Consider the following 16152-nt stretch of genomic DNA (forward strand, 5'->3'; position numbering starts at 1 on the left):
AAAACGATAAAAAACAGACGCATCAAGATCACTTTCTTTCTTCCACATTTTACTGTCGAGCCGACGTAACATTGTGGTTAAACACCAAACAAGCGGCTGTATCACAGACTACAACAATCGATTATCATTATATCGCTCTTCCACATAATCGATCATCCATCATGCTACACTGACACAGCCGTCGATCGGCGTACTTTTGAGTCAAAATCAGCTACTTTTCTTCTGTAATTGACAATGAAATTTCATGAAACCGTCAGATGTGGTCCATCTTGACATTTCTGATAGCCACAAGAAGTTTTCATTGACAAATTAAGGAAGGAAATGGTAAGTGTGCATGGTGTGCATTTGTACATGATTACCAAGTCAACCTCCAGCAAGACGGGGAATTACATGGAATATTATGGGGTTCAGATCATAAATTTTGGATAAAGAGAGAGATCAACATCACCTCACTCAGAGAGAGAAAAGTCGACTGTCTACTAAGATCCGATTTCATTCGTAATCGTATTTCTACTTTACTAACTAGATTATAGTCTACTTTTCTCTGTCTCAGCCTTGTAAAATGCTCACTTCATGTGCATGGTGCTAAATCTGTACAAATTTTCAGCTTTTAAACAGTGTAGCCGTGTACACTCGATTACAAATAATTGCAGCAAAACACAGTTCGTATTTAAGATTTTGTTTGCCAAACAATGAAGTGTTAAAAGCAAGAATGAAACATAATGTTAGGCCTACTAGAAATATGGTTGAGCTACCACCAGACTTGGAGAATAGTGGGTGTTGCTTCTGATAAACTAAAGAAAAGGAGAAACTTCCTTTCATTTCATTTGTGTGCTTATCCTGGATGAAAATAGTTTACACCCTAATTTGTTAGTATTAAAGTACCGGTAATCTCCCATAATATTTGTTGTTGTTTCCCAAGTATTTCCATGTTTATAGCTCGTTTAACGAGCATGAAATTCACAGTTCAAGATACATCCTTACACTGTATAGCTGTATTAATGTATTTTCACACTAACGTTACAATATACCAGGTACTGAAAGTGTATTCCATACAAATCTAATCAACTGAAATCAAGTTTTCAAGTGTTTTTGCTCTTTTGTTTCCATTATGTTCTTGTTTACACAATGTAGGTTGACCATCACTGTAGAAACCAGTCATCACGGACAACAACTCAGGTAACCGAAGCTCGGTATAAAAATCATCCATATCCTGCGTTCATGAGTGACCACCACACAAGAATGAAAAAATTTTCTGTGGAAGTGGTGACTGTTTGTTTTAGCTACACCTGTATGTGAATACAGCGTACATTGCAGGTCCGAACTGTTGAGCGAGATGGAGATTATTCGAGGACCGCCTGCACTTGCATTGGGGAATATTGTAATCAGGTGAAGTTGTTCGGCGTGCACCGTGTACCATGGCTGACGCACAGAGTACGTCCACGAGGAAAAGATGCTGCAAGTGTTCGGTGAACACCTGTCGCTGCATCGTCGCCGAGTTCTTCTGCTCGTTTCTTTTCATGTTCATCGTCGGCACCATGGACCTGAAGTGGACAGACCGCGAAGCTACGTCTGAGCTCCAGATTGCATTGACCCTCGGATTTGCAGGTAAAACTTCAGAAGTTTTTGTTTTAGCAGATGGTAGCACTGTGTGATGTTGATGTAGGTCCTACATTGTAAAGAGCATCCTTTCACCCAACCAGTCAGTATGCATGGGTGTTGTCATGGAGGTGGGGTACAGAACATCTCAATCTCCTGAGGAGATTCTTTCTGAAAGATTGTTATTTTGTTTGCTAAATGTGTAACATATTTGCCCTGTGCATGATTCCACACATTATTCAGTTGATCAGATCAAGGTACTGTACATTGTAGTGGGCGCAACCTGATCTCTGACCTTTACTCCACTTCCGGGTTCACAGCATTTTGCAAGTTCCAAGTACAATAGTATGGACCTAAAGTACAATGTACCTCGCCATGTAGGTCCTAAAAGAATGCTGCAAAATGCCATAGAGCTCGACATTCTGTATGCAAATTTACAGTGTTACAGAATGAGGAGTGTATTTGCGTACTTAAAACAATACTGTATACGCCATATATTTCGCGAGTCTAAAGTTTTGCGAATCGGGAATCCCGACGATTTCACAAGTGGTTAAATTCGCGATTGTGGAATCTTGTAATGAATGGAGGAGTGTGTATGTATACTCATACGTCACATTCACAGCGGGATCAGAGTCAATAATATCGCGTGTCTTTAATTTCGCGAATAATACCTGACTCGCGAAATTCGCGAAAGTAAAAACCTCGCGAAATATTCGGTATGGAATCCAATACCAGGTTTCTTTTTGTGAGTAAAGATGTCACCCCTTTCCTCTCCCCCCCCCCCCCTTCAAAGGGGGGGGGGGGGTGGTTCTGGCCGTATCTGAACTTTCTTAGGCTATATATTTTAGAATACCGTTTAGATGATTATTTTTTATTATAGTTCTGTGTATGAATGTGCACAGCTTTTTTCAGTTTTCTGGAAAGATATGTAGTATTGTACAAGTGTTCAGGACAGGTGCAGTTACATTATCATCTCAAAATGTACTTCTTCATAGACATGAAATTGTTCAAAAGCTGATAAAATTATGATCACACTCGTAATATCTTCAAAAAAGTCTTGTTTCCCACTGATAGCAGGATCTATGTTGATGACCTACAGTACATCGTTCCATCTGAATCTTTGGAGCTCCATTCAAACTTTTCTATAATAGTAGACCTGTAATAATTTTTTTCCTCTCTCTCCAACCACAGGAAATTCTATGTACAACTACAGTAATTAACATTACCCCTCAAACTGTACCTGTAGTGTATCTCAGCATCAGTGCTTTACAGTGCCTTCAAGACCATGATAGTCGATGTGACTTTCAAACATTCTATCTGGTGTTATGTTTTGGTTTTGTTTTGTTTTTGTTTTTTTTTAAACCCTGGCACAGTTGCTACATTGACTCAGTGTTTTGATGCAGTGAGCGGGTCACACCTCAACCCGGTGGTCACTCTAGGGTTCCTCATCACCAGGCAAGTCGGCATCATCCGGGGCGTGGCCTACCTGGTGGTCCAGTTCAGTGGAGCCTTTACGGCAGTGCTTCTTCTTCAGGGGTAAGCCTTGATCACATTTAATATTATCTCTGAGTGTTACAGATCGGTGGAAGATGACTGAATAAATGAAAGCAGTTTATGCGTAGATGAATGAACAATACAATGATTGATTTACTTTAATAGATCGATGAAGAATTGGATATGACATCACTGTTGTTTTCTTTTTGATTTTTTTGCTATTATTTCTAAGTTTTGATGTCATTCCCATTTTTGGTTCTGTAGAAACCACACTATTAAAGTGCATTAAACTGTCTTCCAAACCAGAAACAATCCATGGAGAAGTTCATGACAAAGTTCATATTTCTGTCCGTGTGAAGACTTGCAAAAAAATTTCAAGATGAGAAGTGTGATGGTCATTCCACTGTAGTTCTCACTAGGCGTGAATGCTTGCAAAAAATCTTGAGATTTGGCGCGTGATCGCCATTCCGCTATTTCTGACCGTGCAAATTTATGTTTGCAAAGTCAACCATACAGAAGCCCAAAGAGATAATGACTGTTAAGTGATGCAACACACTTTATTTTCATTTCATTTCATCTTTCCAACAAAGTGAAGAAGCCTCAATGTAATGCGATACCAAAGCTTGAAATGCAATCCAATCTTTGGAGGCATGGAGTAATTCAACTAAACTTTTAATCATTTGCCTTGTGATTAGAGCTAAAACATAGTATTTGAAAGGGCTCAAGATTCATCTTGAACCAGCATGGAAGTTGCTTGCATATCGTTTTGGAAAGCTGTACCAAGAAATTTGTCTGGTTTATGCAATTTATTGGGATAATTTGTTTTTGTTGTATTTTGAGATCAAAAGTGGATGTTTTGCATTAAAACTTGGTTTATACCCAAATTCTACTCCTGAAGCACCCTCAGTAGTGCTGGTAGATGGTATGCTGATGTGATGATCAAATCATGTCCAGCCAGTAGTACTAAATTGCATGCAGAACAAGCAGCATGCATGCAATACTGTATACGCTATTTATTTCGCGTGGGTTTTATTTTTGCGAATTTCGCGAGTCGGGAGCTATTCACGAAATTAACAACACGCGAAAATATTACCTTCCAAAATGAATCCCTTGCCTTGATGATACGAACATTTCAGTACTAGTATACCATGTCACGGCTTACCGAACAGACCATACTGGGTAAGCTTGTTTACGTACAGCACGTCCACGTCTAACTACTAGTATACTAGTCAGAAATCTAGCACGATGGACTTAACCACTTCAAAAATGTTGAATTCTAACTTACTAGTTCGCAGAGTTTGGTAAGTTTTTTTTTTTCATGCAGTATAACTAGTATCATTCTCATTTGCTAGTAAATTTAAGTTGAAAATTCACACTTTCTTTGCCTCTTCATATTTTCTCTGGTCCCCCAATCACAAATTTAACCACTCACGAAAATGTGTGACAGCGGCAATTCGCGAAAATTTATGTACGCGAAAATTATAGCGTATACAGTATTCTTTCTCACATGCAATGGATGCCTCTGTGGCCTGATATACAAACTGGCTATGTACAAGTAGTCGATGTACATGTACATACTGTAATTTAATACCATATGAAACATCATGTAGCAACCAAGTGGGTATTATGAAAGCTGTGATATTTCAGCACTTCCAGGAAACCCTTTTGGCTAATATTTCACATTTTCATCTTTAGCCAACTAAGAAACTTGTAACATACAAGTACAATGTATTTTACAACATTACAACCGTATTTCACGCTTTTAAATGCATTTACGTTATTTTTCAAGCAAAAGTCGACAGTAACTACACGTACATCAGTCACATCAGAACTGCTATGTTTTCACTTTGACTATTCTTTACGAAGTACATTTTATGTAGGTGTGTGTATTAAAGAAAGACAGTGAACTTGTGAGTTTAAAATACACGTAATCTTGATAATTACTTTTAAAGCCTTTGAAGTTGTTTGTTGTACATGCCACTTCACAGTGGAAATTAAATTCCAATTTCCTTTCAAGAGGATTTACTCACTGCAATTTTCTTTCTTATTAAAAAATTTGATTGTAAACTGATTGTGATTTGTAGCACAAAGTGGAACAGGCATGATTTTAATGAACCTGCCAGAGAAAGTTCATCGACCAGCTCCACCAATATGTTTTTAATTTTCAGCCCACAATTGGAATTAGGCATGCCAGCATCGCTCGTGACCTTTATACACAGTATGGGGTCACTGCAGCCAGTGCAGGGTTGAATACTCTGGTATGGTTGAACTTTATGGTGGGGACAAAATTTACCCAGTTTGGCTAATATCCAGCCGTTTGCGTTGTACAGTGAAATGGGAGCAAAACTTCACTCTTTTATGGAAAAAAAAATGTAGAGCTGCCCATGTTAATTGGAGAGCCTATCTAATTCTGACGATGTGGTCATTAAAAAACAGCAAAAAATGAATTTGCAGAATTAAAATGCAGGCAAAAGTTCTTGTCTACACTATAAATGGACTGAATACCAACATTTGGCAATTTGCAAAAAGTCATGCCACAAAATTTCATGCTGCGAATATTTCTTGCTTTAACCTTACATGAGATGAGAGGTACAACGCAAGGTGCTTTTAAAAGTCTTTTGCCACAATATTTTAGCAATTGTGTGGCAATACAATAATACGTAAAGGGAGATGTACTGCACAAATAATGTACATACTACAGTGTACAGCTGTACATTGAAACTCTTCTTCAAGACTTGGTGCTTTTGATACTTATCACTACATACATGGTACAATCAACATGTACAACTTCAGCGCATCATATTTCAATAGTCAAAAGCTCTATTTAAACATTATATATATTTTAATCTTGTAGTCAGAGGGTAATACTGCAAAAAACACTTCAACATGCCAGATATTTCAATGGAAAAAGTGAAATCATTTCATGTATTAAATACACATTTTCCTAATAGCACCTGGTGAACTTTGTGTACATGTGTACAATGTACTTCTTGTAGTCCTCAGGTCTGCAGCTGCGATTTCTCAAGCTGACATACAAAATGTGTTTGTTCATAAAAAGGTGACAATGAGACATATTGGTAGAGATATTGATGCTGACTGCTGCTTTCATCTTCATCCTTCACAATTACGCCGAATCGAGAGCAATTTGCGTCTTTGCCGAGTTTATTTACTGCCAGATCGGACTGCCAATTTGTGTTTTCAAGATTATTTGGACGTGTTTCATTGTGCCGAGTAGACTGTAGTACAAAGTATCCTTTAATGTATCTGTGCCAAGTTCTAATTCTTCCGTATATTTGAGTCCAATAGGAAGAGGCTGAATAACTGCTACTCTATTTGTACATACATGTACAGCTGTACTTTATTTGGACAGGGGGTATACAGCTGTAAGTCGTACATTGTAACATACAGTGTAGAAAAAAAAAAAACAGTAAGAAGGGAATGGAGAAAATCCCCAAGTGATTAGCAAGAATGATGGCATACAGGAATCAATAGCAAGTACTACAATGTAAGAAATCATTTTTTTTATTTATTTATTTATTTATTTATTTATTTATTTTTTTTTTTTTTGGGGGGGGGGGGTTACAAATGTAGCAACTGTACAACAACAGTCACAAACCAGCCTAGTCCTTTTCTGTTTTTGATATCATTGTTTCCTCTTTTATCTGTCCTAGTTATTGTTTGCTTGCTTTTTTTTTTTTTTGGGGGGGGGTCTTTTTATTTCTGTGAAGTTGTATCCATGGATAGATTCGAACGCTTTTTTTCCCAATAGAAAAACTGTGCAAGGTCGTGATAGCAATAGAGCAATATTGAGCCAGCTCACCCCCCCCCCCCCAATCTTTTTACATATGCTACCGCAAACTCTTACAAAAATTGTTTGTTATTCAACAAGGAGGTGTCCATGTCAACAATTTGCCTTCAGCATGTCAGCATTGAAATTTAACAACTTGCCGGACAAAATCTTTTGATAGAGTACTGTAGTCTGATTCATTGGCATTATAGGTGAGATACCTTGAATCTCTTTCTGTACAAAGTGTGTAGAAGTTTGATAACAATTCAGGTTGTGTAAAAACATACCGGTAGCAGAAAGCATGCACACCTTATACAAATGTCCAAGAGAAGTTGCTGATGACTTTTTAATTTGGAAAGAAATGAGGTTAAAAGAAAAAAAAATACCCTGCTCTTTTGTCGTGGATTTGGAGGTTTACTTCTCTTGTTGGGAGATGAGGAAAAGTGGATTTCGGTGGTCAGACATGTAGGAGAGCTTTAACCCTGTACAGTGTACAGTATGTGCCAATGACTTTGAAGAGTGTGTACCATTGTGTTTGTACTCAGAGCACACAAAGGCCCGAATTCACGAAGGTGGTGCAAATGAAACTATGGTTTAAACCATGGACAAAGACCATGGAGCACCAAGTGTCGCACAGAATATTTTATTACAAAATTGGTCATTTCGTCTACAAAATGACCGTTTCATTAACGAAATTATCATTTCATGGACAAAATGTTCATTTAGTTACAAAATAGTCATTTCATCAACGGAATAACTGATTGCATAACGAAATATTCCATGCGACACTTGGCGCTCCATGGTTTTTGTCCATGGTTTAAACCATGGTTTCATTTGTACCACCTTTGTGAATTCGGGCCAAAGGGTCGAATGGTCCTCACTGTGCAACATAAGCCTACAAATTACAAGCATTATGTACAAACTGAGATGTTTTGCAGTATACACAGTACATTTACACAAGTACATACAGCAATGTACATGTCCATCGACCATAGCTTATTGATTGTTAGACTAATGCTCATGAATAATTCATGTACAGTGTAGGAGGGAAGACAATGTTTGCTTTTGAAAGATCACATACTGCATGAATCACAATACAATAGTTAAATCATCAATTATGCACTTGTTTACTAAATCCCTCTTTGGCTGTTTGTGTGCCGATCTGTGCAAAGTGTAATGTGTGAAAAGATAACATGTGCAATATTTGTACAGAACTTCAGTGGAAATATTTTCTCTTTGGAGTGTTTGATAACAGAACTGTATTCAGAGTATTTATTGGTATACGTGTTTTTAATAGATGATGAGTCAGAGTGGGATGGGCAGGGGACAGCAAATAAACTGCAGTTTGAAAGGCTGATATCGAATATGCTGAATACCTACAACTGTTTTGAGATACCTTTGTATGAAGCAGATAAAATTGTTATTTTATATTTAAAAAAAAACACACAATGAAAAACTCCTCAACCAACAGTGGCAATAAAAGATGGAATTTTTACATCGTGATGCAAAAACCATTATAAAAGCTTGTGTGTGAACACACATCTACTGAGGAGGTAGAGCTTTAATATTGTGTATCCACGTGCACCATGGTACTCTAGACAGAACCTGAATTGTGTACAAATGTCAGAGGTACATTGTACGTTGTACGTGTTTGTACTTTAGTATTAAGGTTTGGAGAGTAACAACAATTGTACATGTACACACATATTTATATAACGCCTGAAGAGATCCTTGTCATTTGATTGGTTGTTTGACATTGATCATTCGGCCCATTTCACTATGACGTCATCATCCATGCAATTATGGGTCCATTCGCCGTGCAATTTTGGATCCATACGATTTGTTCCATTGCACGCTCGCCGAGATCCTGAAACTACGTTATACGCGTGTAAAATGCTTGCGTTTGCAGTGTGTGTACGCGACAGCGCGCTAGCGTAAAGCGCTCAGTGAGCACTCTTGTGATCTCAGATTCTCTCTTGTTTCTAAATTTGATACTAAAACATGAAATATTCTGTCCATTGTTTGTACGTGTACTCATAAACATTGTGTAGTTCGTTTGTAGATACACAGGCCTGGGAGTTTCTGACAGGGCTCTTGTGTGAAAAATTGCTAGCAGTTGTCTCCCTGAGGACTCATTTCTGGGTGATTTTTAGAATACTGGATCATTACTATTGATAACAAACTACTGTATAAGCTGTTATTTTCGCGAGGGTTTAATTTTCGCAAATTTCGCGAATTACAGTTGGATCGCAAATTTAACAACACGCGAAAATGTCTCCATGCGCCCTGTTAATAGTGCATTAACGTTAGCGCCGGCGTCAATATGCGAAAACAACATCTCGCGAAAATGTCTATGGCCTCGTTATTCGCGAAAATATCTGTACGCGAAAATAACAGTATATATGTGTACACTCTATAGTATACTGTAATTCTTTTTCTCTATCAAAACTGAAACCTCGTATTTAGAAAGTTTACTGTGTTTAAGTTTGTTGTGATCATTAAAATAAAAAAAAATCATGATAGAAACATTTTTTTCAGTGTTTTTTTTTTTTTTAAAGCTCATTCCAAATTGTAAAAGTCTACTCAGTATTTCTATAAAAACACCTTAAAGTTTAAAACAAAAAAAATACCTTTTGATATTTAAGTTGAAGTGAGCAACAATTTGACCTTTTGTTGAGGACTTAATAGCAACTTTCTCTTTCCTCCCCCCCCCCCCCCCCCATCAGCAGCAAGGCAATGTCCTGACTACACACAGAATATAGAAATGTCTGAACCTGTATATTGCACTAGCATGTGGCTACTCTGTGCTGGGAGGCAATGCAACAAAATCTTCGTCAGTTATGAACAGTTGGTGTGCTTCATCTTTCAGGAATGAGATTTCTGCAAATGGTAGGAACAAAAATTAAACAAAGAAAACAAAGAAAAATCTGCCATCTACTGATATACCATGAATGGCATCTTCCCATTAGCAAGGCCATTTTTTTCAGTGAGGATTTTTGTTTGAATGCACACTGTAGATAAGCTTTTAAATTGTTGGATATTGGAAATATCTGCTCACATGTGGATAGAAGGATGGTCCCCCATAAACAAGGCTTGATTGCCTAAGCCGAGTAGGGTGTATGGTAAGGTACATCGTACTGTATATGATGAACTCCTTGTTTTTTTATCCTTTTCATACAAGAACGCACAGAAAGAAAGGTCAAACGCTTTCAAACGGGATGACGGATCATTGCAATTGTCTTTATCCCCTACAAATGCAAACTCCGTATGCGCACAGCGTGCCTCTAATCAGTCAAGCGAGGGCTCCCCTCACTGGTTCCTCCATTGCGCCTCATCCCCTTTGCAAAGCTCCGAGATGAGAAGTACGGAAGAGATCTTGGCTGTTCCTGCTTCTTCAGTTTGTGGAGGAGCCGACTCGTTGACTATTTCCTGCTAACGAGTGACATACAAATGCACATACACTATCCTATTTATCCTGCAAATGACATGACGATGGACTATTTCCAGAAGACTCTATAATGGAGCACATATAATGGAGCACACAGCTGTGTGCACTGTATGAATCCACCTCTTGCTATGTGTCGGTTTCAATTTGCATTGAAATTTATTGATCTCATCTGAGCATTACAAGAATTTATTACCAAGATATACTACATGAAAAAAAATGCTCTGTAACTTCAGTGTTACTTAAAAACGAAAGACTCGATTGAAGGGATCCCCAATATGTACAACAAAATATCTTAAATCAAGGACAAGTTCTCCGGATTGTACTGTACATGTGGGTCAAGTAACTGCAGCAATAACTACATTTGTACATGTACAATGTAGCACACCAGTGACAATTTGAGGAAAATTGGGCAGTGGGTTCAAAAGTTTTTTGAATTTTTGAATTTTCAGTGCCACTATTGGTGAATGAGAAGACAACTACAGTAATATGTCACATTCATAAAAGAAAATTCATCAAATTTTCACTTTTCTCACATAATAAAGGAGCACTTTCTTTGCCTCTTTCAGAAGGCAGGGGGAATAATATTACCCTTTAAAGGGATGGTACAGTATTGGTGGAGATGAAAATTGGGCTTTTAAATTTTTGCGAGATACCAAGAAAACACTTTATATGATATAGTACAGAGCATACTATTTTAAGAGGAATTCAATGTTTATTTGATGAAAATTGTGTTTGGAATGACTGAAACATCCAAAAACAAAGTAAAACAAAGCGATTGTAATAAAGTGTGGGTCCCACACTTTATTAGAATTGCTCTTTTTTGGATATCGCAGCCATTTCAAATAAAGTGTGGGTCCCACACTTTATTAGAATTGCTCTTTTTTGGATATCTCAGCCATTTCAAAACCAATTTTCAACAAATAAACATTGAATTCCTCATAGAATTACATCCTCTTTCATATTTCATTAGAGGTTTCTCATTACACTGTATCTCACCAAAAAATGTTAGAAACCTGAAATTAGGTCTCAACCAAAACTATATGATCCCTTTAATAACATACAGTTTATGTTAACAAAATGTCAAGAGAATGTGTACCTTTTTTCAGAAAAATAGATTTGGTGGAATTCTCTTTAAGTTTTCTTATATCATTCTACTCATGTGACATCACAAACTGTATTCTAAGTCTTCTCATCCAGCAGTGACTGCACAGAAACTAAACATTGATGCAAAGTCTGTAAGTTTTGAATGGATTGTCCATTTTCCTTAAACTTTCACTGATGTGTTCTATAATTGATTGCTTCATTCACACAATCTACTGTACACGTATAGAGGTGAATGTGTCCTTCAAAGGTATGAATTAAGCATGCAGGGGATGTAAAGGGTATGGAATGACAAATGAAGGAGAATTTCACTTGAAAATATACGATACGCTGAGGATTCACTGAATGCAGAAATATCTGTTGTTCACACTTCTTCACGTTTGAAGAAAATTGGGCTATACAACTGTATGTTCAAAAAGTATAGATTCTGATGTTTCAGCTGAAATCAGTGTGCCATCATTGATTTAAACAGGACCAGAGCTAGTCATGATGTCACAATAGTAGACAGATATATTTAAAAGAAAACATTTTCCAAGGAGATTTCTACAATTTTTTTTTTCTTTTTAAGAGTACACATTCCCTTGACTGATAAGGTAATGTTATTCCCCCTGACTTCTCTACATGTACATAGGTAAGTGAAGTGTTCTGTCATCTACCTTGTAGAGCAGTCTAAAAAAATGAAAAAAATGTTGAATTCACAAAGTTGTAGACAATTGTACATTTTTAAAATTCAATATTGTAGTAGTCCTCTTTGATATCATTATCAAGTAATATGGCACATGGATTTAACCCAAACTTTATAAATTCATGATTCTCCATTGACCAAGATATCAAGGCAAACATAGAGCATTTGGAAGAGTGTACATTGTAACTACAATGTAGGCACATGAATATACGAAAGAGTATAGAAGAATTGACATGTTGGGTAGGTACACACACTGTAGTTGGATTTCATCTGAACTAGATCATTTTTGATGGATGATGTAAAATACATATGTGTGCATAGTGACCTTCATACACTAGTATTTCTCACAACATGTCAAGTTGATGTGACAGCCATGTTCACACAGCTATGGTGTCATTGATGAGAGGTAAATGAGCTCTTGAGTATGAGTTGCATTCACATGATGCTTATCATCGCTGATACCAATAGAACTACAATGTAATGTAGTATTTTCACATCGCTAGCAATGAGCTACATGCAATATCTGAAAGTGCAGCGCAATGACCCCATTTCATCCATACTTAGCATTTGCACACAGATTATGTACTTTATAGTTGTTGTAATTCATCATCCTACAAAGGTGTCAAACCATAGGAAAAAAAAGAAGATAATGATAAGGTAATTGAGTAAACCAGTCACTGAAAAATGAGATATAGAGTGCACTTTGTTAATTATTTAAACTTTTAATAGAAGACCACAGAATATTTAGAGTTTTAGGCCTAAGTTTCAAATGTGACCTTAACAACATACCACACCATGTTGTTTTTGATTGCAGTGCTCACTATCAGATGTAATATCGATAGCAAGGAAACTACCAACAACATAGGATTGGGATATTTTGGGGATGGGCGAGTAATACCTCAATTTTTTTTTTTTAAAATTTAATTTAATTTTTTAATTCTATTTTCATTTTTTATTTATTATTATTATGTTATCATTATTTTTATTATCGTTATTATTATTATTATTATTTTTTTTTTTTTTTTGGGGGGGGGGGGGAGCCCATGTTCTCGATCTGCTTGTGTCCAGTAGGCCTATATTCTTCTACAACATTGCAATCTTGTGCAAACACTTTTTACACTTTCAACTGAGTGTACGAGTGAATGTACCCGTAGGTAGTGAACATGGTATACATAGCATGTTGTACAAGTTGAGACCACATGTTAATGTTGTGTTTCATGGCAGATGGTGAGGTGTTTATCGCAGTGTGTAAATGTCATGGTATGGAGATCCCGCTCCTATCTATATTGATGGAGCCCTCTATGTTTGTGTCAGTACTTGATGTTGAAACCGCCTGACAGAACCCACCGCTAACGACTGTTTCACGATCGTCGGTAGGTTTCAGAAGGAAACACGCAAGGATTGAAGAGAGCATCGGCAATGGACTTTTAATGCGATTGCGACTTCACAGTAATCATACACCGGTGACGTGAGACAAAAAGGCCAGGTCTCTGGTATTAAAAAGAATTCACGCTCTAATTTTAGCTTCAAGTGACGTCCCACTCTACAGTCAAGATGACATTTTTAAAGGGCTCATTATATAGTTTTGGTTGAGACCTAACTTCAGATTTTTAATATTTTTGGGTGAGATAATGAGAAACCTCTATGAAATATGAAAGAGCATGTAATTCCAAGAGGAATTCAACATTTATTTGATGAAAATTGGTTATGAAATGGCTGAGATACCCAAAACAGAGTAATAAATGTGGGACCCACATTTTATTACTATCGGTTTGTTTTACTTTGTTTTTGGAGGTTTCAGCCATTCCAAAACCGATTTTCATCAAATAAACTTTGAATTCCTCTTAGAATGGCATGCTCTGTACCATTTTATAAGTCTTTTCTTGGTACATGTATCTCGCAAAAAGTTAAAAGCCAAATCCTCAGCTCCACCAATACTGTATCATTCCTTTAAATCAGCAGAATGGCAATATCTCATTCATAAGGGACACAAAATTCTTGCACCAAATGGTATTAGGTGAACTTACTATAGTTTTATTATCATTGTTATTAAAAGCACCACACACTGTGAGTTGTTTTGATGCAAATAATGCTTTATTTCAGAATAAAGTCTACCTGAAACTTTTAGGAAGGCTTCAATAAGTGACCGGACTGTACAACTCTGTGTATTTTTTCCAATATTGCTGCTAGGCTTATTTACTTTAAAATGTGCATTATAATACACAAATTCATTATTTTCTCCATTTTGTAGTGCTGTGATGGAACAGGATCATAACTTGAAACTGTTCTCAATGACTTGATGAAATATTTGATTGGGTGCCATCACATACATTACATTTCCTCCCACTTGTTTTACAGACCTTGAAATTGGTTGCTAGATCCTGTAACATAATATATTTAATGACTTTAAAACAGGTTCCTGCCCACTCGTATACTGACTTTTTAAAGGGATGGTATAGTTTGGTTGAGATGAGGCTTCAGGTTTCCAACTTTTTTTTTTTTGGTGAGATCATGAGAAATCTCTTATTGAATATGAAAGAGCATATAGTTCTAAGAGGAATTCAAAGTTCATTGATGAAAACTGGTTTTGAAATGGCTGAGATATGCAAAAAACAAAATTATTACTATTAAAAAGGTGGGATTGAAGTGGCTGAGACATCCAAAAACAGATTGTTCCTAAGAAAAAGTGGGATTAAAATGACTGGGATATCCAAAAACAAAGTAGTCCTAATTAAAGATGTGACCCACCTTATATTAGGAGTACTTTGTTTTGCTTTGTTTTTTGAATATCTGAGCTGTTTTAAAACCAGTTATCATCAAATGAACTTTGAACTCCTCTTTAATAGAATGGTATGCTCTTTCATATTTCGTAAAGTGGTTTCTAATTATTTCACACAAAGTTAAAATCTGAATCCCCACCTTAACCAAAATGAAACCATTCCTTTAAAACAAAGTCTCCATCCACTTTGTATGCCAACCTTAAAACTGGTACCTATCCACTTTTTGTACAGTGTATACCAACTTTGAAACCCATTCCCATCCACTTCTATACTGCCTTTAAAACAAGTTTAATATGATCAATTTGTACAGTATGGTATTTGACTTTCAACTGGATTTGGATTTGGATTTGAGCATAGACAGTGGTAGACTGTTGCAAGCATTTTTGTTTGTTTGTTTGTTTTTGTCAGGCAGTTTTGTGTGTGTTTACTTGTAGTGATCGCCAATATGCTATTGACTGTATAAATGAAGTTTAGCAGCGAACAAGCGGAAATATGGAGAGTTCCATTGCCTGGACTGTATACCAGACCATATAAAAACAGATTTTCAGCAATTTCCTTCAAAATTAGCAAGCTACTCAATACCTCCCCCTCCCCCTCCCCCCCCCTTACCCCACTACACAGTGTATCAACCATGCTTCTACTATAAACATTCAACCAAACCACATTCATTCAGCACATTTTGAGGATTTTTGTTCACTGTATAGCACAGCCTCTGTGCATCCTGTCCCTACAAGGTCATTGTACAATTTTTAGCCATATAGCATTTCCTGCAAATTGCTGATCTGTCAAAGGAAATTGCATCGGCATCATTTTCCTTTTCCTTCTCAGTCATTTCTCTATTTCCCATCTTCATCAGGCCAAGATGGCTCCAAATGGAAGAATGATTGCCCTTTTGTGCAAAAGCTTGAGAGAGTTGCTCCAGTCTCGTTTGGCCAGTTAACAAGCGCCCCCAAAGTCTGTGGAGAAGTGAATGCAGATTTTGAGGTATTAAAGGCATAATCTGCCACTTGCATATATATATGAAACAAAAACCCAGCATTAGTGCTTAACCCGTTGAGGACGGACTGATTTTGCTACAACACGCATTTCCCATAGACACCTGCCCGAGTATACTCGGGACTCGTCCTCAACGGGTTAAAAATAGTTCTAAAATATGAGTTTGGGATAGAAACAACCAATGTAAAAATCTTAATCAGTATAATCGATGTTAAGTATTGTTATACAAAATGTGAACAATAGTTATGATTAAAACAGTTTT

At 36.9% G+C, this 16152-nt stretch overlaps 1 protein-coding gene across 1 annotated transcript in view; it reads left to right on the top strand.

Moving 5' to 3' along the window:
* Nucleotides 1-1234: 1234 nt before the first annotated feature.
* Nucleotides 1235-16152, top strand: part of LOC140239958 (aquaporin AQPAe.a-like) — a 37994-nt gene continuing 23076 nt past the window's right edge. Inside the window, exons 1-2 of the mRNA XM_072319771.1 lie at nt 1235-1608; nt 2973-3135. Coding sequence (XP_072175872.1) covers nt 1419-1608; nt 2973-3135 — 353 coding nt within the window. The 5' untranslated portion in view covers nt 1235-1418. The remainder of the gene's footprint in view (nt 1609-2972; nt 3136-16152) is intronic.

Source organism: Diadema setosum, chromosome 16 (genome assembly GCF_964275005.1).
Source record: "Diadema setosum chromosome 16, eeDiaSeto1, whole genome shotgun sequence".
Taxonomy (NCBI): domain Eukaryota; kingdom Metazoa; phylum Echinodermata; class Echinoidea; order Diadematoida; family Diadematidae; genus Diadema; species Diadema setosum.